This window comes from Ictalurus furcatus, chromosome 14, assembly GCF_023375685.1.
Source record: "Ictalurus furcatus strain D&B chromosome 14, Billie_1.0, whole genome shotgun sequence".
NCBI lineage: Eukaryota > Metazoa > Chordata > Actinopteri > Siluriformes > Ictaluridae > Ictalurus > Ictalurus furcatus.
In genome coordinates, this window is record NC_071268.1 from 10,273,065 (window position 1) to 10,299,460 (window position 26,396).

General features: G+C 39.5%; 1 protein-coding gene across 1 annotated transcript in view; it reads right to left on the reverse strand.

The window, feature by feature from the left end:
* spock1 (SPARC (osteonectin), cwcv and kazal like domains proteoglycan 1) overlaps window positions 1-26,396 on the reverse strand; it is a 270,805-nt gene that overhangs the window by 8,851 nt on the left and 235,558 nt on the right. The window contains exons 8-10 of the mRNA XM_053641888.1: window positions 880-996; window positions 466-687; window positions 232-294 (exon numbers count right to left, since the gene is read on the reverse strand). Of these exons, the coding sequence (XP_053497863.1) occupies window positions 232-294; window positions 466-687; window positions 880-996 (402 nt within the window). The remainder of the gene's footprint in view (window positions 1-231; window positions 295-465; window positions 688-879; window positions 997-26,396) is intronic.

The following is a 26,396-nucleotide window of genomic DNA, read 5'->3' on the forward strand; positions in this document are numbered from 1 at the left end:
GCACATAAATCACACCGAAAGCCATTACGATTCAAATCAATTATAGCCCCACTTCTGCAAAGCTTCTGCAGCAAGGCACGCATGAACACACATACGCAAGCGCCCACACGCACATATACACACACACACACACACAGATGCCCACAGTTGGTTGCTTTTTGTGGAGTATAGAAATTAAAACCTGTTCATTATTTTGGATGAAATAAATCTCAGGCTTAATGATTGACCCACCTATGAGAGACTTCCGTCGGCTTTGAGTGTGAATCCTATTTATTTCATTCTGACAGGGCAGACCTGGGGAAATGAGAGAGTAACACACAAACACACACACACACACACACACATTAGTAAATCCATGCCAATACATTTAGTTAGCGTTATAAATATAGTCCACTTGAAGTAAAATTATCACCCCGCTTTTTCTATCTCTATCAGTTTCCCTCTCTCTGTCTCTCTCACTCTCACCATCTGGTTTCTGGAAGCAGTAGCACCACTCGTTGTTGGAAAGCTTCCCGTCCTTAAAGGAGTCACAGGAGTTGAAAAGAGGGCGCATACACAGCTCGTACTTGTCCAGATAAATGGCGCTAAGCTCTGACTGGTCGAGCAAGAGGTCGTAATTCATGTCCAACTTGTTGAACATCCAACCAAGAGAGTCCTTACAGATGGGGAGGATGCTGGTGTCAAAACCTATAGGACGGAGAAGAGAAATTTTTGAACAACTGAACAACCTTTCAACACACTATACTGTTCTCTAAAACTACAATTATTAATAATCCTACTCTACAGTGTCTATAAATGGTGTCTAAACATAAAAAATACTACAAAAGATGAACACACAAACACAACACAAATATACAGTACACAAGGTCATGTGCTTACGTCCTTGACCGTTGTCACTGGCAGAAATCTTCAGATCTCGATTGGCATCCATGTGCAACACGCCAAACCAGTCCTTTAGTCTAGAGGCCAAACTCCTCAGATCGGCATCACTGCAAGCTGGACACACACACACACACACACACACACATATGCACCTTGTCAAGCCAAGAAATCTCATTATTTTATTATCTATAACAGAGGCACAAGATAAATTAGTGCCCCATCTCAAGCTGGTTACATGCCAAAGTAATGAGGCGAGACAAGAGCCCTGACTCGCAGACCTTTTTCTATTTGAAAATAATCTGCAGATGAAAGCACAACAGTGCAGTCTTCTACTGCTGGATACCTGGAGATGAAAAGAATCCAGTAAACAGCCTTGGAGAAATACCTGCAGCAATCAAACATGCCATGTACTGATGGAGCACAATAAAACCCAACATCATAAAACGGGCCTCCGCCAATGCGCCTTCCATTACACTTCACCTGTCTGATCTTCACTTTCATCAGACGACGCGCACCATACTGTTCAGAAGTGCAGACTTTTATTGGCTATTTGGGACAAGTTCATCTCATGCAGTTATCAGTCAGAGATATAAAAATAAAAAAGGAAAGATGAGCAATAATGCTATCGTCTGAACTGCAGTATAGACAACAGAATTGGACCCAGTGCAATAAAGAAACAGTGTGTGAAAGTGTATGAGGCACCTTAAAGCATCATGCAATACAATACACCAAAATGTAGTAGCTCTTGGGGAAATAAAGAACACGAACATTTGGAAACACCATTGCACAATGATTTGCCCACTTTGACTTTAGTTTTATTGACAGACAATTAAACTAACATTTTACTTCCAGCCTCATTCTCAGGTCTTGTGGTTAGCACCACCATTCAAAACATATTTGTTAAAGTCTTTCAGCACAGATTTGCTCTATTGACATACTGGTGGGTTTCTGTCTGTCTCATATTGAAGAAAAAAAACATTTGAAAAAAACAGCAAAAAGTGAAAGCTCTACTGAAAAATGATTTATCAAATACAAAATAATATACAGGGCCCTGCACTAATATTGGCACCCTTGGTAAATATGAGCAAAGAAGGCGTGATAAAATGGCTTTGTTGTTGAACTTTTTGACATTTAGTACAAAAATATTCACAAAAATACTCTGTGCTCATGGATATCAAACAATTGCAAACACAACACAGGTTTATCAAAAAAAAAAAAAACACTAAATATAGGTGTGTAACAATTATTGGCACACCTATGAATTCATGTGAGAAAAATATATTTGAAGTATATTCCCAATGATATAATTTTTTTTTTTAGTACAACTGGGTGACTAGGAACAGGAAATTGTTCAGCCATTACTTCCTGTTTCACCTAGGTATAAATATGAGGTAACATATTCATAATTTGAATATTATGTCATCCATAACAATGGGTAAGACCAAGGAATATAGCTGTGATGTGCGGCAAAAGGTTGTTGAGCTTCACAAAATGGGAAGTGGCTATAAGAAAACAGCACAAGCATTGAAAATGCCCTTTTCCACCATTAGGAAGTTCCAGTCAACTGGAAATGTTATGAATCAACCTGGATTTGGACGTGTACCTATATTGTCTCAATGCACTGTGTAGAGGATGGTTCAAGTGGACAAAAAATCTCCAAGTATCACAGCTAGAGAATTGAAGAAGTTAGTTGCATCTTGGGGTCATAAAGTCTCCAAAACTACAATCCGAAGTCACCTACATCACCACAAGTTGTTTGGAAGGGTTTCAAGAAAAAAGCCTCTACTCTCATCCAAAAACAAACTCAGGCATCTGCAGTTTGCCAGACACTACTGGAACTTCAAATGGGATCGGATTCTATGATCACATGAAACCAAAATAGAGCTTTTTGGCAATAAACACCAGAGATGGTTTTGGCACACAGAGAGGTAGCCATATGGAAAAGTACCTCATGTCCACGGTTAAATATGGTGGTGCCTCTTTAATATTTTGTTGCTGTTTTTCTGCCAGAGGACCTGGACATTTTGTTAGGATAAATGGCATCATGTACTCTATCAAATATCAACAGAGATGAAAACCTGACTGCATCTGCCAGAAAGCTTAAAATGGGCCATGGTTGGATCATCCAGCAGGACAATGATCCAAAACATACATCAAAATCAACACAAAAATGGTTTACTGAGCACAAAATCAAGGTCCTGCCATGGCCATCCCAGTCTCCTGACTTGAAACCCATAGAAAACCTGTGGGGTGAACTGAAGGAAGGATCTGGAGAGATTCTATATGGAGGAATGGTCTCAGATCCCTTGCCATGTATTCTCCAACCTCATCAGGCATTATAGGAGAAGACTCAGAGCTGTTATCTTAGCATTATTATTGACAATTTTTCACAGCCTTCTTTGCTCATATTTACCAATGGTGGCAATATTAGTGGAGAGCACTGTACTATGTGTTTTTGTAACTGTGTGTATAACTAAGTGTGCTTCATTGTTTATTGTGTAAAACTATTTTCAGAATATTTAACAAATCAGCTGTTGATCTACTGATCAAAAAACAAACTTAAGTATTACTTTTACCCACCATTATACACTATGTTAATAAATGCAAATGGGGACATTTAGGAAATGTATGTAATTTGTGCCATTTTGGAAATCTACTGAAAGATTTTTTTCTGAAGTAGGTAGTCTGAAGTAGGTGTTTAAGATCACCAGAATAGAATACATTTCCAGATGTTACTGGAAAGAATACATTAGAATACATTTCCAGATGTTACTACTAAATAGATGTGTAAAGTTTAGGTCAATACTCTGGTTCAAGGAAATGTGTTTGAAATAAAGTCCAGTTAAGCTCTGCAAAAGCAAATGAACAACCACAGAGCTATACGAAGGTGAGATTTACCACTGAAAGCTGTTCCCTTTCAAAGTGAACTTCGACATTGCGTTTGGCATAACATTATGGGAGTGCCTCTCGTGCGCAACCGGCATCTGAAGCTTGTGTAAAATCATGCCTATTTATAGGCCTGCCATGATCAGGTGACGTGGCAATTAAGCGCGTTGCGTGATATAAATATGGCACCTGTGAACCACACCATCAGCCTTCATTATCTTCAGCGAAAGACTGCATGTCAGTTGTTTGTGTAAAGAAACAAAAAGACATCTCATTTCCTCGCTATATTTTCTCAAAATCTCAGAACTTTACAATCCCTTTAAAAAAAAAAGAGAGAGAAGAAAAAAAAGGAATGAGTGAGAGAGAAAAATATGAGTGAGAAAATTCAGGAAGTGTGTTACGGCTTGCTCCAGTTTCATCACGGGGAATAGTACACACTTTCTGGGTGAAGTGTCTAGAGATGTAGCATGCGATGGCAGGCTCAAGAGGCTGCGCATGGTAATGCCTACATTAAGCAGCTCGGTTCGTGACTCGCCCTGTTCTCGGAAGCTGAAGCGAGTTGGATTTCAGAGCCTCGTGGATCTGGGCCAGCTGAGGCAGCTAGCCGTCCCAGGTTCGGGGGATCTCTTATGTATCCGGAAGAGGAGCCAGAGATGAGCGCTGCTCTATCTCTTGCTCTGTCTTCCAGGTTCGGCTCTCCGCTGGATTTTGGAGCTCGTGTCGCGACTCCTCCTTCCGCTATGGAAAGCCAAATGGGGGGGACACAAAAATAATAGTAATAATTCCTCTGACTCCGAGGAGCCAGGAGGATGTGCTAAAAACTGAGAGCAGCATATAAAGAGCTGCTTGAAATGATTACTAAGTCTGGATGTGCCTTTTTCTCCCCAGTGAAAGTAAATCCCTCACACTGCAGAAACTCCCCTTTCTTCCAGAAGTGCATGACAAAATATCAGGCTTCCGGGGGAAAACCATGCATAAGCCATATTTATAACCCCACGATGCTGGATTATTTGTCCATTTTGGGGAATGAAAGGCATGGCTATTTAGCTATGCTGAAGGTGGAGGAGGCACTTGCGAGCTACCTCTCTCCATCGACGGCAGGTAATTGGGGGGCCGGCTTTACCATCCAAGCCACTGTGTAAGGCCACTGTGGCATTGGTGGGCAAGGCCTATGTGGTAGTATTCTTGCTTGTGGGTCACTGCAGACAATGACAGTGTTGCAGGCCTACCAAGCAGACCTGCTGAGTGAGCTCGACATATGGCGGCATTCAGCCAGTTCCTTCCCTGTTGTCTGGAGTTCACCCAGGCGTCCACGAGTGGAACCCGGGCCAGCACTAGTGCGAGGGAGACCCAGAAGGCGAGTATTGCAGCCCGCCAACCCCTGCAGACAGCCAGGGGAGCCGGGCGGCCACAGTCGTGGCCTGCTACTAGGCCTGATCTGAGAATGGTCATAAAGCCAAGCAGGCAAAGAAGAGCGGTCCTGAGGGACGTATCAGGGGACATGGAGGTTGTTAGGGCAGTTAGCCCCCTGTGCTACTGTAGGGCCTCCCCTAGCCAAGGCGGTCCCAAGTTTTCAGTGTTCTCTGGTCAGCGAGCTGTCACAGGGCAACGAAAATCTGATGCTTCCCCTCCAATAGAATGTGGAAGAGTTAACGTCACTAAAAGACCATCTGGCAGCGTGGAAACTACTGCCAAATGTGTCTCCATGGGTTCTGTCTACCGTAGAAAAGGGTTACAGGGTCCAGTTTATGGCTCGACCCCCCGGTTCAGAGGTGTGCTCACCACAGTAGTCAGCACAGACCAGACGTTAGCGCAGGAAGTAAGATCCCTCTTGGACAAAGGGGCCATAGAACATGTACCCCGTTCCCTGAGGGAGGGAGGTTTTTACAGCCGTTATTTCCTGGTCCGCAAAAAATAGTATGCGGCCAATTTTAGATCTGCGTCATCTGAACTGTACTCTTCAGACATACAGGTTCAAGATGCTGATGCCCAAACTTATTGTTCCACAGATTCAGTTTGAGGACTGGTTTGTGACGATAGATCTAAAAGGTGCATATTTCCGCATAGAAATATAGCTAGCTTTATCCCCTCGCACCTTCACATAGTGCATGGATGTCACTCTGGCTCCATTGTGACTCCAGGGCATCCGTGTACTAAACTACCTGGATGACTGGTTAATTCTAGCACGATCCAGGGAACTGATGGTTCAACATCGAGATGTTGTTCTTGCCCACATGAAGAGCTTGAGGCTCAGGTTGAACCTCAGAAAAGTATGCTTTCCCCAGTGCAGTGGACAACTTTTCTAGGGGTTATAGGGATTCTACTACAATGAGGGCGTTTCTATCCCCAACATGCATAGAGTCAATCCTATCAACACTGAGCAAGATAAAGCTGGATCTTGGGAGACTATTGGCGCTTATGGGCCTATTGCACAAGAGACCATTCAGTGGTGGCTGAGAAGTTGGGGGTTTCGTCCAAGGACGAAACCTCTGAGAATAATCAGTGTCACACGGCAATGCCTACATGCGCTGATAATTTGAGTGTGCCCGGTTTCTAGCCTTGGGTCACACTCTAGGGGTGTCTCCTTAGTGCAAGACGGTAATGACAGACACCTCCCTCATGGGCTGGAGCACAGTCTTAGACAGCTGTCCAGCTCACGGTCTCTGGTGCGGCCCTCATCTGGAGCGGCATATAAATTGCCTAGAAATGTGGGCCATATTTCTAGTACTGAAATTCCTTTTTCTCAATTGAGAGGTCAACATGTGTTTACAGACAACACGATGGTGGTCTCATATATTGAGCACCAGGGAGGATTATGTCTGTGCCCCCTGTTCAGGCAGGCGCAACTAACTCTTCTCTGGGTAGAAGGAAAGTTTGTCAGTGGGTGCAATGTACATTCTGGGAATATGGGGGCAGACATCCTGTTGAGGCAGGGGCTGAGGCCCAGGAATTGGTGGCTCCATCCACAAGTGGTGGAGTCCATATGGCAAGGTTTGGCCAAGCGGGACTGCATGTGTTCGCCTCTGAGGAGACAACACACGGTCCGCTGTGGTTCGCCCTCACTCCTCCCACACAATTAAGGCTGGACGCCATGGTGCACATGTAGCCGAGGTCACATCTGTACGCTTTTCCCCCCATCGCTCTGCTCCCACAAGCTCTAGCGAGAGTTCGCCAAAACAGTCTATGTCTGCTGCTAGTAGCACCTTATTGGACAGCTTGAATATGGTTCTCAGAGATAATATTCCTGCTAGATGGCACTCCTTGGGACATTCCCATCCACAGGGATCCACTGTAGACCCAGTGAACTGCCAATAGCTACAGTCCTGGAGTTCTTACAAGAACATTTCTCAGCAGGGTGGGCTACTTCTACAATCAGGGTTTACGTGGCTGCCGTTTCAGCCAGCCATGCCCCTGTTGATGGAGCCTCTGTGGGGCAACATCCTCTAACTTCGAGGTTCATGCGTGGTGTCAGGCGGCTGAGGCCAATCTGCAGGATGGAGTGGGTATTCTCGTTCCAATAGTGTTATGCTAAACGCAACCTCGAAGTTCCCTTTGAAAGGGAACATCTGGGTTACACATGTCACCCTGTTCCCTGAGAAGGGAACGACACGTTGCGTAGCTTTGTCATACCAGGGCAGGCCTGTGAATTGCATCTTCGCTTCAGATAATAGAGGCTGATGGCGCGGTTCACAGGTGCCATATTTATCACACGACGCGTTTAATTGCCACGTCACCTGATCATGGCAGTCTTATAAATAGGCATGATTTTGCACAAGCTTCAGATGCCAGTTGCGCGCAAGAGGCACTCCCTTAGTGTTATGCTAAATGCAACGTCTCGTTCCCTTCTCAGGGAACAGGATTACATGCGTAACCCAGACGTTTTTAAGCACTTAAAGGTGGATTACATTTCAGTTATTCCTGATTAAATTATTGAGTAACTAGTGGAACTTAAACGAAAAGTGGAATTGCTTTACATGAGTAAGGAATGTAGACTTTTAAGCAGTTAACCTTGTATCATGTATGCTATCAGAACACATAAATATAAAGCAAATTTACACTCAACTGCAGATAAAAGTGAACACAAATCTGCACAATTCAATTAATTAATTCATCATTATACCCCAGTGTTATTGAATTCTCGATTGTGATTGGTTAATAGGTGATTAACCTTCTATAACAGCAGCTCTGACATTAGTTCTGGCTCTAATGCAAATCACAGGTTTATATTAATTAGATTGTATTTGAATAGCACTTTTAACAATGGGGATTGTCACAAAGCAGCAAATCCAGATATAAAATTTTAATTTTAATTTAATCCTATTAGGCGAGCCAGAGGCAATAGCAGCAAGGAAAAACTCTGAGATAACAAGAGAAAGAAACCTTGAGAGGAACCAGACTCAATATGGAACCCATCCTCATTGAATATAAATCGTTTAACTTCTATAACTGTATACTATAAAGTAAAGAAGTGCTAAGTGTGTTAAAAGTAACTTGAGTATGATCATCATTAGAGTTTTAACTTTAAGTTTCTTATATCAAACAGAATGCTTGTTAGTAATGCGCTCTTTCTTATGTTATCGTTTCTATAGTAACAGCTTACACAGGGACGCACTACATGAACAGATGTTTTTTTTAAATGTGTGTAATTGTTGATGGTAAATGGTCTGCACTTGTATAGTGCTTTTTCCAAAGTGCTTTACACTGTGTCTCATATTGCAGAGCTATACGTAGCAGAGCTGCCATGCAAGGTGCTAACTTAGGGTTCAGTGTCTTGCCCAAGGCCACTTCAGCATGTGGAGTCACGTGGGCCGGGAATCAAACCGCCAACCCTATGATTAGTGGACAACCCGCTCTTCCACCTGAGCCACAGATGCCCCATGGTGATATGGTGACATTTTCTATGAGATGGTTCTGAGAGATGTTTAGTTTTTAATGAGTCTCCAGTGTCAGAGCTTTGTAACAGTCAGAGGTAAATCTGTAACTTCACATTTTCTGCCACAGAAAAGTATTCAGGACTTTACACTGTGTGGTTTATCGTAACAGGAAAAGCAGCATTTTTTGTCTCATTAGATTCAAGAGAAAGAAATAAAAAGAGGCTGGTGAACTAAGGACTATTTATAGCTGCTATCACATCTGCGATAACGCAAAGTAATTTGCATTGGCAAACTGCTGTGATATAAGAGGAATAAAACAATTCCGGAGATGCTGTTATAGAAAAATACTCAGCTTTAGGGTGGAAACAGTAATCACACCACCTAAACATTGATTATTTATATACAGCAGCATGCTCAGCTTGTTAATTCATTACATACTTCATTGTTCACACATTCACCAGTATAGAAAGACAGAGAAAGAGAGAGAGAGGCAGAGAGACAGAGAGAGAGAGAAGGGCAGATATTAAGGCAGAAACACTGGCACACAGAAACTAGGAAGGAGAAGCAAAAAGTGCAGAAAATTTTGATCATCTTTCTGCCAGTGTCTGTTACTGTGCCTCAACTCTAGACTGTGTGGAAGAGAACCCAAGTTGTCTTTGTGTGTGAGAGAGCAAGACGAATGGAGACAGGACTTGATGTGTGTAAGTGCGTTTCTTATTCTGTATCTGTTCAAAGCTCACACCTGCTGTCTCATACATAAATGCCTGCAGGCCAAGCATACACTCATGTTGTGAAACCTGTGTGCTGAATTCTCCCTTTCATCCTTCTCCATTCTCGCTCCTTCCATCCTGCTGCCTTTTCATCCTTCACTATGTATCTGTATTCTGTCCCTCCATCTTATTCACATCCCTAGATTTTTACAATCTGAACTGTTCTGGAGTATGAGATACTTGCGCATCGCTTTGTTTTTCACTTGCTATGGCATACATCAAGGTTTTTTTTTTTTTCAGGGTGAGTTGAAAGAAAACCTTAAAAGTGTCACCTAATTGAGAGAGGTACCACAGTATAACAGTATACCACATACTGTATTCATCCTGAGGAATCATCTACGACACACATCCAGGTCAAAACAGTCTGGGTCATACAAATGTTTTGTTGCAGCACAACAACACATGGCCACATATTGCACCTTACACTGTTACAACCATCAAGGACATGCAGTTTGAGTGTCTGCTACATCTCAGCAAATCTCAAGTCGGGCTATTCTCGTGTTTTTTTGGAGTATTAAGGACGAACTCGGTGGAAAGGCGTTCCGGTTAGATGAAGAAGTGCTACGGTTGGATCAGTTGCTAGAGGAATTCAGGCATTTCTATAATGATTATTAAGTTTTCTCATTTGAATGACTTTCTCTATTTTTTTTATTTAGCTAATGTATACAGTACACACTTCATATTTATACATACTTTAGAAATGATTTGCAATTTAAACCATAGCCACAGAAAATATTCATAAAAATATCCTACGTCAAAGTTCCATATGCCATGTAACCATGACAACAGACATAGATAATGGTTTAGTCTAACCTATCTTTAAGAGCCATTATCGCCTTAGCTATAATGTTGTTAAATGACAGAAGGAGAAAAATGAACAACATTGATTTTCACAAGAAGGAATGATTTATAGGCTACAGTGGTTTAAAGTCATTTCATGAAACATCTACAGAGTTCAGAGAACAGAGTCATTTTCAGAATATGCGTGAAGCTCACTTTACTATTGATGATGGAGTGATTCATGATGTGTGCTTTGAGAAGCTGTTAATGTCATCTTGGAAAATTTGAACATTTTGCTGATCAGAGTCACCATATTTGTAGAATGACCCAACAACAGTCTCATAATGTAGCATTTAAAATGGTGAATAAAATATTAATGTGTAGTTGAAAGTATAAGAAGAAAACAAAAAAAAAAAACTGAGATGACACAAATCAGAAAAAAAAAAAAAGAAAAGAAACCTTTTAAGTGGCCAGACGGCTCTGCTTAATGTGGTGCTGTTCTTGGCTGGTATTTTCTGATCTTAGGGATTATTAACTAATACTGTAGCTGATGTATTGTCTACACATTCTGCCATCCTCAGCAATGCTCTTAGATGAGCTTGTGACTGAAATTTCTCATGAGTACTTGAGCCATTTGTGTGTGGCATGTACTAACACTTTCATGTAGTACTGATAATGTGTGATAATTTTTTCCCATGTCATATCTTGATTTGAAACATTTAAACACACACACACACACACACACACACACAGTTAAGACTCAATCTATATGCAATATGCTGAACAATAAGGAATAATAATTTACTGTGTTAGTTATCATTATGCTTTGTTAAGCCATTTACACTGATATTACACCAGAAGTAATATTATATATTAATGTAATACTAATGTTTGTTTCAGTGTTGTATTAGCCAGTGTTTATTCCATCCAGGAGTAAATAAATAATTAAACCTACATAAATTAGCATTAATTAAATTATAACATGTTTTTAAATGCTGATAATCAGCTGAACTCAGATCATTGGGTGTATATTCTGAAACACGATCCACTTATGTATTCCACCAATTAACCACCAAGAATGTGTTAATTAAGGAATTCATTCATGTTGGATAGGAGTAAACATTAACGCCAGCGTTCATTATTTAGTCAACATTCGAATTAAAAAAAACAAAACAACAACAATTAATGCAAGTGATAATTGCTGTGTTAAAATGATTTACGGTTTATTAATCCTGAAGTTCATGCCTTGCTACTCTTACCTAATGAAGAAAAGTGTTTACGTTAAAAATTAATAATAATAATAATAATAAATGGAACAAAGGTCAAACTGAAGTGTACACAGACATTTGGTGTGCACTCATGTTGGATGCTGCACACGAACTCCCAATTCATTTTAGCTACAGGAACAAATGAAGCAGAAAAGAAGCAAAACCTCTTTACAGGATGAACCACTGATGTGCAGTTTATTAGGCAATTCTGCTAAGAAAGGAAAAGCCAAAAATAACACATTTCAGTGTGTGTGTGTGTGTGTCCATTACTGTCCATTTGTGACACTGTCTCTGCTTATAAGTGACACATTTCTAATCACACACTTGAAACACAGCCCCAGAAATCATGAACACACACATAAGCAGTGAAAATTATGTGTTATCTTTGGCTCCTCAGAATGAAATATTAAATAAATAAATAAAATCTCTATACCATCTATTTACATTCTCTGCTGATCAGCCGTCACAGCACGATGTACACATCATTCTATTGTATATAAATATAGACGTGAATTATTTATCAATGCACAACACTGAAAGCTTAGGCAATGGAGCACTAGAGAAGCCATCTGAAAACAAGATGAAAACAAACATCTAGAGAATGTACAATGTAGAATATCTAGCCATCTGAAAACAAGATGCCATAATCTCAGTGTAACCAGATAACGCCATCAACATTAACTTTAAATTGCTGGAGCGCATTTATTTAGTCAACATACACACTACAGCCCATTTCAGCTAATCTAGGACTCCAATGAAAGGTTATACAAACATAAGCTCATACCTAAACCTTGACATCCTGCTTCAGTGGACAATCTTCCCTGAACACTGTAGAAGAACTGCTGCTGTAATTATAAAGACTATCCTGTGTTTATCCCAGAACGCCTATTCATAATATGATCATACTGAACATTCTGTTTCCTTTCAACACATTTAGTGACTAACATGCTGATACTAAGGATCACAAACCTGTTCCAGCATGACAATGCCTCTGTGCACAAAGTGATCAAACTCCATGAAGACATTGTGTGTTAAAGTTGGAGTGGAAAAACTCAAGTGTCCTGCACAGAACCCTGACCTCAACCCCACTGAACAAATATGGGGTGAATTGGAACACCAACGGCATCCTAGGCCTCCTTGCCTGACCTCACTAATGCTCTTGTGGCTGAATGATAACAAATCCTCACAACCATGCTCCAAAATCTAGTGGAAAGCCTTCACTGAAGAGTGGAGGTTATTATAACAGCAAAAGGGAACTAAATCTGGAATGGGATGTTCAACAAGAACGTGTGGGTGAGATGGCCAGGTGTCCACAAACGTTTGGCCATATAGTGTATCATAGAAAATATCCAGAATTTGACTTTACACCTGATCTTACATAAGGTCATGAAAATTTAGTTCCTAACTAGTTGGTTCATTGGTCTAAATTTACTGTCAGAAGTGTACAACCTGGTGGTGCATTTGAACATTGCTGGTATGTAGGAACTAAACTACGCCAAGCATGACTGTCATTTCTGTTTTGTGTTTGGTTCAGTGGACTATAGCATGTTTCCTGACTGATTCACATATTCAGTAGCCTGAGACCATTACTCCTATTTGGGCACATAGGAATATACAAAATGCTGCTATTGTGTTGCTGAAGGAGACTGCACTGACATTCATCTCTAAATCTCTAAAATTAAAGCAATATTTGTGTATATCCTATTCAAAACTTCATCTCTCTTCATCAATTTGGCAAAAGCTCGGCAACAGCAAGCACAATGGTTTGCATATGCACATAAGCAAATCCTCTCATGTAGGCAACCAAAAAACAAGATGGTTTAGTCTAAGTGTGGGTGTGTGTTTGTGAGCATGTGGGTGGGTGGGAGGTCATGAATTCATTTTATCTGAAATTGAGTTGCTTGGGGAGACAATTTTTATTTTATTTTATTTTTTTGCCTGTAACCCCATATGAATCGAGGCCAGAGAAAGATGGAGAGTGTAATCCTTTCAATTCTTCCAAGAAACAGAGAACAATAACAGGCTATTGTATGTGTTACTCCCTACTGGGTATGTGCATATGTGTATGTTCCTCACCCCAATTTCCAGCTCAAACATGTAGCGTACAGCTACAGTATAACACACAGCCCAGTGTAGTAATCAGCTAGTTGACGTGTTTAGAAGGTAATAAGAAAGAAAGCTGAAACTCATCACAGCATAAAAATACTGAGACTTCAGAGCATATTAACAAGAATTGTAATGAATCCAAGTGTGTGCCATCCCAGACTAATAAATAACAATTAAAAAAAGAGATATGAGAAGCAAGAAGCTGCTATAAACTGCAGATGACACAGCCACAAATAAAACAGAATGAAATGCTGCAAAATGGGTCAGAATGCCGTTAATTTGATGAAGGTGTAGTAAAATAGACCGAGTCCTGCTGTAAAGTGCTATAAGATGCTATAAAGCTGTAAGAGGCCTGAGTGCTAATCAGTGCTGGACCGTAGTGATGGATTAAGCACTTGGTCCATTTTATTCTCAGCTCCTTAAATTGGAAATGGCCTAATCAAAAGGCAATAACATGCATTTATTTGAGAGAGAGAGAGAGAGAGAGAGAGAGAGATACACATACCTCTACATGTAATGGATTCAGAAACTTATACATGTGATAGTAATTGGGTTTTCCAGGTCTGTGTGTTAAATCTAGCACAATGGTCCGAAACCACATTTACTAAACTTCGTATTAATGTCTAAAATTCTGAGGCAGGCGGATCTATGCGTGAGGAAAATCTTGAATAACTAATCCAGATAATAGTCAGCATAAGAAAAGGTCAAGACATGAGTAAACAGAGCAATGGAGATGAACCTGAATCAAAAGCAAAGAACATGGACAAAGGTCTAAAAAGCCTGGAAAAACTGTTATACTTAGAATTGCAATCGTAAGAAAGTTGGGACCTCTTAACGACTGAGTGGAAATGAGCTGCATAAATACCATGAATCACTGGGAATGACTGGAAAGAGGAAACACATATGTTCAAGGAGAGTGAGAGAGATGTAAAGCCAGTGCTATATCCAGAGCAGACTGTAGAGCGGTAGCTCCTGGATTGGTGGTGGAGATGGATGTGAAAAGTAAACTAGATAAATGACTGGATATATTAATATCTTTACAAAGTAATCAATCCATCCATCCATTTCCCATCCCACTTTTCCTGCACAGGGTCATGGGGGAGCCTGGAGCCTGGACACTCTGGACAGGGTGGCAACCCATTACAGCGCACAATTGTACACATGTTCACACACCACGGACAATTTGGAAATGCCTACAGTGCATGTCTTTAGACAGGGGAGGAAACCAGAGTACCTGGAGGAAACCTCTGAAGCACGGGGAGAACGTGCAAATGCCACACACAGAGGGCGGAGGCGGGATTCGAATCCCAAACCCTGAGGTGCGAGACAAATGTGCTTCCAGCCACTGTGCCCCCATCAATGTAACATATAATACATTTCTTAAAATCATACTATAACACATGCTTTAAATAATAACATTAGCTCTCTTTATGTTAATAAGACACATACTGCATATAGCATATTATGAACCTTATATTATTTTGCACTTCATCATTTTAACTGCTATTTCAAATCATGCCCAGATATTAATTCACCTACAGTTCAACACAAACGAACCGCAATTAAATCGACCCTAACAGGCTTTTTTTTAAATTATTTTTTATTTAAGCATTACTCCTTTGCTCATATTAAATTGCTTATAATGAAATTTGTCAAATGTAAATAGTGAAGCTAGTGCTCATGTATTAATTCATTTCTGAGTCAAAGTTTTTAATAAGCAGTTTAAATTTAGGACTATTTTTAAACACACATTTAGGAAGCAGTGAGTATATATTTAAACACTGTTCATGTGTGACAAGTGCATATTTTGCATTCTTTTTTAATGATAAAACATGATTAAAGTATAAATAAGTTTAAAGTATAAATCATATTTCTACATCTGGATCTAAGACCTATGAACCAGTTTATGGAATAATGTGGATGTACCACCATCAAATAACAATAACCAGCAGAGTCCCAGGGAAGAGTTAAAGTGAATTATAAACAGATGTTAAAAATAATTATATCAATATTTTTTTTCATATTGTGAAAGTCTAGAAGTTAATGGAATGAATGACTGAAGGAATGCAGTTCTGTAGGTGTAGCTCTTGTAGAAATGAAAATTGATCAACATCCTGACATCAGCTGGGGTTCACAAATGAGTTTTATGAATTTTCTGTATGCAGGGGAAAAGGAACAGGACAAAAAGCATACTTACCATCATGTTCATGTTCTCCTTTAAATATTACATTATTATAATTCATATAGCATTTTAGCTATCATGTTATCTAGCTTCTGTCTACATTATATCAACTTCTAATGAACTGAAAGTGCATAAACTACATGTATTATTGTATAGTCATGTAATTATTACTGAATTCAGTCCAGTACACATGAATTGTTCATGCATTCCAGTTTAACTTTATGGTGAAAGGATATTTTCATCCTTATTCACTGAGCAAGTTTCACGTTGTGTGCCTTTATAACTGTCCCTGAGCTGTACAAAATATATTGGAGCTGTCCTTCGAAAAGATAAATAAAAAAACAGAAGCAGAAGACCACCAAAGCTTGGGTTTCGTAAAGACCTGTTGACTGTCCTCAACCTCGGTCTCTTGTTCTCCAACAAAATCTCTTGTAAAATCTGTAGTGCAATCTCTTGTGACACCGTCTGAACTGTCTCGGGCAAAGCCCTGCATTATTGCTCGCTGTGGTGCTCACACAAATTTGTTATCTCTCAGAGATCATGTTCTGACCAGAGTCTCACAGCAAGTCAGAGAGCTGACAAGGGGAAATGAACCTCTGGCTCCATGATCAGTGCTGTTTCTTTGTTTTTTTAATACATATTTGATGACTTCCTCTCATGACTCAGATGTGTGTAAGAACTTCATGATGTAAGTGGTGGCTACTCACAGATTTCTCACAGGGAAGATTTTTTTCACTGCCCTAGGCAGCACAATGTAACTGAAACAACTTCTTATAAAATTTTCTGTTTTCTTTGAACAACAAACATTTAGACTGGCTAATTAACTAGCAAGGTAACTAGCCTGCATTAACTAGCATGAAGAGTAGCTAATGAAGTAATCAGCTGTTATATCAGGGGTGAAAAAAACATACATTTACTAGCTAGCTACTAAATAACCAAATAAGCAGAAATTGATTAGACTAAAAAGTGGAAGCAAATGTAATGTAAAAACATTACAAGCTAGTTTGCTAGCTCAATACAGACTTAGAGAAATGAACAAGTATATGATTATTATCTTCAAGGTTTCTAATGTTGTGTTTCATTACTTGACAAAAAGTCATTTGCCAGTGTTTTGGCTATACCATTTGTTGTTCTCAACACCAAACCTGCTTGTCCTGGGTGTGTGGGTACTGATTATCCACCCGTGCACATAAAGATTAAGTAATTTCTTCAAATCCCGGCTGAAAACTTTTCTCTTCAAACTAAATTATTATTATTTATTATTTTTAACTTTTTTTTTTTTACTTCTTATTGGTGTATTGGTGCCACAGTAGTACTAAAGTTACACACTCCCTTGTCAATCACAGTGACACTAAGCAATTATGCAAAGGTGCAGGCTATTTGTTGGTACCTAGAATAGTGAAGGATACAGCAGGGGGAAGAGCTTTCTCTTACAAAGCCCCACAGTTATGGAACAGCCTTCCAATTAGTGTTCGGGACTCAGACACAGTCTCAATGTTTAAGTCCAGGCTGAAAACATTTGTTTAGTCATGCCTCATGTGAATAGTTTTAATAGAGAATATAGATAAAGGAGCAGATATAGAGACTTCATAGGCATAGACTGTTGTGGTGAACTGGGGTGTTTGGATTGTTAAAAGCACTATACAAATAAAATTGAACTGAACTGAATTGAATTGTGGGTTACTGTGAGCTCATGTATGCGAGGGCAGATAAGTCTTTCCTCTAAGTGTGTTAATCTGTCCTGTGATGCAACACAAACAGCAGTTTGAAAAGATACAGCTGGCGGGCTTCACGTGTCTCCGAGAAAGCATGTGCTAGTTCTTCTAGCCTTCACCCTCCCCGGCTGATAGATGGGGAAAACATAAGGTGCTATATAAAAAGGAAGGTACAACATTAAATCACATTTCAACCTATCAGATCAAAGTGCATTTTCTTTTAAATATTTCATCAATCTGTTTGACACGTATAAACAGCTTTGCCTCTCACAGTTTATGATATTTTGAAAGTAAATCTGATTAGATTGCAGTGTCTTCTGGACAATATCTGTTCTTAACGTCTACAGTCATGCTGATTCAATTTCTTTGCAATATAAAGGTTCATCTGAAAAACCTTCCTTGAACTGATAAAGCAAAGGAACAGCCCTTAGGCTGGCAACAGGGATTCCCTCAAGGGTATGTGGTAGGGACAAATCTTTAAAAGTGGGTTTAAAATGAAGCATTCTGGAATGCAGAACAAAGGGCACGGCACAGAGGGAGAGATACTTAAAAAAAGAAACAAAGAAAGATAGTAGCTGAGAGGCAAACTGGAGTCATACATATCACACCTGCACCACCACATGGCTCCACTGCCAAGCAAGGAGTTACAGTCGAAAAAAGTACAAGGTCTGAGGCTAACAAGTCTGAGACACTCGCTAATGAACCGACTGCCACAAAGACAAACCCACACCTTGAACTAGCACCAGCCCACACACAGTGCACACCAAATGGACTTGAATGAGAAATGTATCAATCCTTGTATTTTTCCACATAAAATGTATTTTATGTAGAACTAAGATGGTGCAAAATTTCCCTGAAGCTAGCATCATTATCTCTGCTCTGCTTCAGCGATTACAGCAGGATGTACACCTGTACATCACCAACAAAATCATCCATGAGATCATCAGAAGCAGTGCTACACTTCCTGACTATTTTATGAAATCTATTATGCTTCTTACTATTGACCTATGACAATAAACCAGTTAAATTTACCAGTCACTTTAATAGGAATATCTGTACGCTTGCTCATTCCTGCAATTATCCAAACAGCCAATCATGTGGACCAGGCAACATTCTTTCTCCAAATCTTCAACTATGCTCACTGTAGGCTCAGATTTTTTGGCTGACATGGAAACCGATGTTGTTTTCTGCTTTTGTAGCTCATCCACCTCAAGGTTCAATGTGCTGTGCATTACTGTGATGCTTTTCTGCTCAACAAGGTTGTAAAGAGTGGTTATTTGAGTTAGTGAAGCCTTCCTGTAAGCTTGTCCCAGTCTAGCCATGCTCCTTTGTTCTCGCTTATGAACAAGGTGTTCTCATCTACCACATCAGAGCAAAGAACAAAGAACAGAGCACAGGGCAACAATTGCCTACGCAACCACAACAGGTACAGAGCGAAATACATTTCACCCAAGACCAGCACCCAAACGATACATTTATCATAGAGCTCAACGACCAAAATGTTGTATCAAAGACCATCCCACAGCTACTTGTTCTGCCCAGGAACGAGCAGCACCAAGCCAGATACTTCACCCGGGTAACATGGAGGCTGCGGACAAGAAGGCCATAAGCTAAGCTAAGATAACTGATGCGTGCGCTATTGCCACAGATAGATGGTTGCAATGGCAAAGAGCACACACTGATTCTCCATCTCGCAGGATATGACACATATATACACTGGCGCATTTTATATACAAACGCTCTCCCTGCAGAATGTTTCATTTTAGTGGCAAGAAAACTGATTTGTTGCCAAAAGTGAAATGCTAGTTGCACCACACATGTTACTATGGCAACCAGTAGTAGGAACACCTTCTGGCCACTTCGTAGTACAGTGACTGGTGACTTGCAGTGATAAAATTGCCGTATTTGTGAACACAGCATTACGGAGCCAAAGTGTCTTTTAATTATTCAAAACATAGTTATTTTGATACTGCAAGCGGCCTGGTGAAGAGTTGATGTTTCTACCCCATGGTCCCTCAGATAATGATGAAATAGTGTTGCCTCCTCCAAGCGAACAGAAGTAATTGAAGATAGTGATATTGGAAAAGCCATTCCACAAAATGATGGTTTTTTTTTTTTTTTTTTTAATGCCCCTAACTTTCAGCTGCCATAAAAATAACATTTTGTGTCGGGTAAAACTAGTGTTCCTTATAACCTTAGACCAGAGCTGCTAAAATATATGGCACCAGACCGGCAAGAAGCTGTGTTTAAATTATTCAATGTAGTTCTCACTGCAGGCTGCTCTCCTGAACTCAGCAATATGGGGTCGATATCACCAATTCACAAGAGTGGAGAGAAACTGGACCCCAAGAGCTACTAAAGAGTGTTTGTGTGTGTGTGTGTGTGTGTGTGTGTGTGTGTGTGATCCTGAAGTTTTATCAATACCTGAGTATGTGCCTTTTCTAATTAAACACAGCATCTTACAGAGAAATTAAATTAGTTTTCTTTCAAATCATAGAGCCATAAAATCATATTGATTGCATTTACACACCTTAACGAACAAATATATTCACTAAGCTAAGTAAACAGAAGGAAAAAAATATGTGCATACTTTATTGATTTAAAAACCATTTCATTCTATTTCGGCATGAAAAGCTCTATTACCAAATGAAATGAGGAAAAACAAAACAAGCTAGCTCTACTACTATGCAGAATTAAATAAGCATGAGCTAACATTTAAACCTACAGTATTTAGCATCTCTTATACTGTTTGTTTCAGTATGTTTCAGTGTCGCTGACTAGTATAGCTACTATGCTTATTACTCAACTCAAATGATATAAAAATGAAGCTAATACTGTCAGGTTCATAAATACATTATTTGGCCTGCAGTGGTCTGAAGTCAGTCAACAGAGCTGCATTCCACATGCTGAAGGCAAAACCGAAGGCAAAATGCCCCAAGAACAAGCAGGAACTGAATCTAGCTGCAGTAAAGTCCTGGCAGAGCATCACCAAGGAAGAAATCCAGTGTGTGTGGAGGCTTATGGGTTCTAGACTTCAGGCAGTCATTGAATGTACAGGATTTAAACCATGTATTAAATACTCAGGCCATTGCAGTCCAAATATTTATGAACCTGAATGTATTAGCTTCATTTTATATATATTTTGATGAGTAATAAGCTTAGCTAAACTAGTCAGCTACACTGAAACTGCTTATTAACAGTGTTAACTGGATACTATAGGTTTAATGTTAACTCATGCTTATTTACTACTGTATAATAGAATAAGAAAAAAAGGTAGTTTCTCTAATTACTTTTGGTCCATTAGGTTGGCTGTGACTCAGGTGGTAGTGTGGGTTGTCCAGTAATTGTAGGGTTGGTGGTTCGATTCCCGGCCCACGTGACTCCACATGCCGAAGTGTCCTTGGGCAAGACACTGAACCCCAAGTTGCTCCTGATGGCAAGTTAGTGCCTTGCATGGCAGCTCTGCTACCATTGGTGTGTGAGTGTGTGTGTGTGTGTGTGTGTGTGTGAATGGGTGAATGAGACACAGTGTAAAGCGCTTTGGATAAAAGCGCTATATAAGTGCAGACCATTAAAAGGAGTTTAGGTGGTGGTAAATATAAAGTGCTGTAATTCCTACTCTGTGTGTCCGATTTGGATGCATTTCAATTTGTTTAGTTATGAATTTTGAATATTTATTAATCTAACTGTGGTTGTAGAGGCTAATATGGAAGGTCCGCATTAACAATGTAATGTAGGTTAAAATCTGTAAGTTAAATGCAACTATTGTGTTAGGATAAATATCTAAAACTACTGTAAATAATATTTGCATAATGTGATGAGCAGAACATATTGTACTAAGTCTCGGGTCTTCCATTCATCCATTCTTTGTACTGTTTATCCTACACAGGGTCACAAGGGAGCTTTCCCAGGGAAGGTGGGGGACACCCTGGACAGGGTGGCAACCCATCGCAAGGCCCAATGACACAGACAATCACACACTACAGACAATTTAGAGATGTCAATCAGCCTACAACACGTGTCTTTGGACTGGAGGAGGAAACTGGGGTACCCAGAGGAAACCCCCAAAGCACAGGGAGAACATGAGAGCTCCATGCACACAGGGCAAATGTGCTAACCACTAAACCACAGCGCTGTCTCAGGCTGTGAAAGATGCTTTATTGTAAAATATTGTGAAACTGAATTAAAAAATATCAATCTGGTTTGATTCTATTTCTTTTTTTAAAGCATAGTTTTACAGTAGTTCATTTCAGTAGTTCATTCTAAGGCTAAGAGTACCTTCTGTGATTTATTTAATCAAATATACATCAAATTAGTTGAGTAATGCAATAATTATCAAGCTAAAAAAACAGTGTAGAATTATAGATTAGAGAACAGAAGTAAATTGTCATGATAGGCACACACACTTGCACACACACACAAACACACAGCAAATGCCAATAAATATCTCCTCTCTCTATTTTTTATCCTGCTCTTCGCTCTTCATTTTTAAAGATGCATCACAAGATCAGGGGAAATATCTCAGTCCTTCATAAGCCAATATATACAATACATATCCAAACCATAATGCTGTAAACAAAACAATAAGAACGTTAAAACCTCCTTCAGGAGTGTGGAGAATATTGCTCATTGCATCCCGAGTGCTGTTTATGAATTTCAACTGGACGGCATGCTGCCAGAACATTCCATCAGCGCTAAAGTCACACAGTCCCGCTATTCCTCCATCTTTAATTCAGATAGTCTAAAGTTTTTCTAGCTGAAAGTACATTATCCTGAAATGAGCTTCTTCTTCTTCAGAAATACAATGTCTAGTATAACATCCTGAAGTCTTTTTAAAGAGACCTCATATAAACCTCAAAATTAATTAGTTGCCAGCTCACGACTGTAATAAAAATGTCTCAGCTGTCACTTTTTTAGGTGGCCTACTTTTACAGTCAATAAGATTTTGGCACCACTATTATTTTTTAAAATAGTGTAGGTGAACCTCATTGTAATGTGCAGGTTTATGAGGCAGCACACTAGTGCGTAAAAATCAGCATCTGTTTTATTGTGGACAATCTAACCATTATCTTCATAGTCTATAGAGTGGGTCAATACACAAGCAGGCAGAAACACATTTGAGGTATCCATAATAACCCCGACACATGGGTAAGAAAGAAAAAACAAAACACTTGGGAAATAGGAAATCAGAACTTAGGATCAGAACAGAAATGCATGATACGCTTTTGTAGTGAAAAACAAAAACAGCAGGATAAAAACAGACAAACTAATTATGGGCTAAACACAGAACAGGTGCACACATTAGGGGAACAAACCAATGATATGACACGGGTGGAGGCAGCACCAAAACCTAAACATGGGACCATGGAGAATGAATAACAAGTGCAAGAAATTTGTGTTACTCATAAAAAGCACATAATTCAGAAAATGTTTTGCACAGATTTACAGGTGAAGGTGTTGCTCACATTTTATACAGTGACACAATGCCCTGATAACCAGCATTACATTTAATAAGAACCTCCATCAATCACGTTTGACTGATCTGCAACACCTACAGTCAATGATCAATGCTCATCCTCACTGTGCCAGACTCTGCTCATCATCATCTTTATCATCACTGACAGGAAATGAGCCCAATCTGTATATAACACTATCAATGCTGTGCACCTGTGAGCTGTGTCTGCTATCCATGAGACAGACCGTCCCCACAGGTACACTTCACTGTTCATTAGACAAGGTAGACCTCTGGCTTCCTCTATCTAATTCCTTGCCACAGTGAATGCAAAAATTTATACACCCCTATTAAAATGGCAGGTTTTGTCAAAAAAAAATAAAAATAAAATAAAACAAGAAAAATCAAGTCAGACCATTTTCCACCTTTAATGTGATGTACTATAGCATCTGACAAAATTCAAGTGTAAAACAAATGAAAAAAAAAAGAAAAAAAAACCTTTCTATTTGTTTTTCAATTAAATTGTGCTATATCACAAAAGCGCAATGAATTACTGAAAGGCAAAGACTAGTATGCAAAATACACATTGAGGCTTTGAAAACACAATATAACACACATCTGGTTTAAATTCACAACCTAGACAGGGATAACTATTGCAATCAGGTGATTAGAACAGGAAATACTGACTATATAAGGAAAGTAGTGCAGGAAATGGGAAAGACATGCACAGAGCATGAAGGGTACATTAAGACATAAGCAGGTTAAGGTTAATTTTGTTTTTCCATAGTTTTTATTTAATTGTTAACAATTAAATAAAAACAACACATTGAGCACTATGTAGTTGAGCCATGTTTTTATCAATCATGGCTTATCATGGCTTATTTTCAGTGCTCCCCATTGCACTGCATTATAATTTGCATGGGAGGGAAAATGGAAGGGCACAGGCAACAGATCTCATCACAATACAGGTCACAAAGCAATGCCAGAAAAGCAGTAAATGCTATGACGCACCGCTGTGCTGATGAGCACTGTTTTATCATAAGCTGTCTTATAGGGTTTCTTCTATTATATATGAAAGTCATTACATGTCTGCTGTTGAGCAGTCCACAAATAATACATGACTAAATAAACTGCTTAACTCTGAACCCGTATTTACATAACTACAAACACTTGTGAGCGCACACACACAAACACACAAACACACAAACACTTAGAAAGGGATGTCCTTTCTATTAAACGTCAATAAAGCTGTGAGCTGAATGAGCCTCTTAGCTGTCTAAGTGTATTACATGTCTCACTGTTTTACTCACACAAGTGTGTGTGTGTGTGTGTGTGTGTGTGTGTGTGTGTGTGTGTCAGTAAGAGAGGCCAAAATGTGTATGAAAAAATAATTTTTTACTAGAGCATACAGGTATGTGTCTAAGTGTGGATGTGATATTAGATATGTGGTATCACATATATAATCCATCTACAAGCTTCCAATACCAGCATCACAGCTGCTAAACTCCATCCTGTAGCAGTGATGCAATCAGTCTACAGCATCAAATCTCATCTAGAGCCATCGCTTCAGGATATTCACTCTCTCTCTCTCTCTCTCTCTCTCTCTCACACACACACACACACACACACACACACACACACACACACACACACAATTAATCTTTTTTCTCTCTCACACCCTATTTCCTACTCACTCTCTTTCCCCTTTCGAATACATGTAAAGTAAAGGAACTTATATTTTAGTCAGAAAATAAAATGAGAAAAGTGCACTACCATTTCTCCAATAACTGCATCACTCCAGATTTAACCATATCTTCTCTTATTTTCTTTCTGTTGGATGTAAGCTTAGGGAATGTCAACCTCTTTGGGAGAAAAATACTATTGTGTACACTGGTGTGCCTGTCACAGTTACTAGATGAATGAGCAAAACCGCTGAGGATCACAGAGCAGAAAAATAAGGCATCATGACATTGTGTATTTTTTGTATCTTCGTGACTATTGATGGAAGAGTTAAAGTGGTACAGAGTGGCAGAAATATAAAATAGTGTTGGGTTTATGTACATATTATTATGATGTGTGGTTAGATATGCTGCTCTGATATCCAATCAAATCAGCTCGTCACATTTCCTTTAGGAAGCAAGTTTACAGTCGAGCACAGTAACATTCTCATAATGACAATTATAATGGTATAATTGTCATTATGGTATAATTGTACCATTATGTATAATGGTACAATTATAATGGTGAGTCAAATGAAAGCCTGTGAAAAAGTGTATAAGTGTATAATTGAGAGCATCCAGAAGCTTTTCCAAGGTTAAAAATGATAATGCTACAAAGTGACAAAAGTGAAAAAGATGTAACACATCACACTTTTGTGATGCTTATTTTCAATAAACAATACAAAATAAAAATTTTCATTTGACTCACTCATGTACATGTTCACATACAAATACAGATAGTCAGCTGACTGATTAGGTATTATTGTTAGTGTTTCAAATACTGATCCATACCCCCCCCCCCCCCCCCCCAATTTGCTGTATTCTAAAGGAAGAATTTAAGCTGAATTAAACCTAAAAATAATAATTTGTCTCAGATCAGCTCTGACAGCAAAATATCTTCACACTTGGATAGTTTCATATATGTAGGTATATGAATATGTCACGTTATTGAACGTAAGGACGGATGCAAGTGCAGATAAGAGCTTTTATTAAAGAGAGGCAGGCAGACAAATCCAAATCATGAGACAATAGCATGGTCAAAAAACAGGCAATGAGTCAGGCGACTGGCAAACAGGCACAAACTAGGCAAAACAGGAATCAGAAACATGAACGAGTACAGGATCAAAACTAGGACACAAAACACAATGAAGAACAGCTTGGCATATGGGAAAACACACGTAGTACTTCGCAAAAACGAAATGTTTGAACAGACTCTTTTATGTGTGGTGTGATTGTGTGTTAGATTGGATGCAGGTGTGTGTGATTAGAATGAAGGTGAGTGTTCTGGGAAGTGCGGTCCATGGCGGCCATGTTTGTAGGCCGCAGTGCAGGGTGGGAAATGAATTCACTAGTTTGCTGTGATATGACAGTATGGAAGTCACAGGAGAGAAAGTAAAAAGTGAAAAGAGTGAAAGTGAAAATTGACTGAAGGTGTGTCTCAATCATCTCCCTAGGTAGTGAATCAGTATAATGTGTACACATCTTTGTTTTATATATGTGTGTGCCACTATTTTTGGCACCCTTTTAGTCAATACTTTGTGCTACCTCCCTTTGCCAAGATAACAGCTCTGAGTCTTCTCCTATAATGCCTGATGAGGTTGGAGAATACATGGCAAGGGATCTGAGACCATTCCTCCATACAGAATCTCTCCAGATCCTTCAAATTTCGAGGTCCACGCTGGTGGGCTCTTCAGTTCACCCCACAGGTTTTCTATGGGTTTCAGGTCAGGGGATTGGGGTGGCCATGGCAGGACCTTGATTTT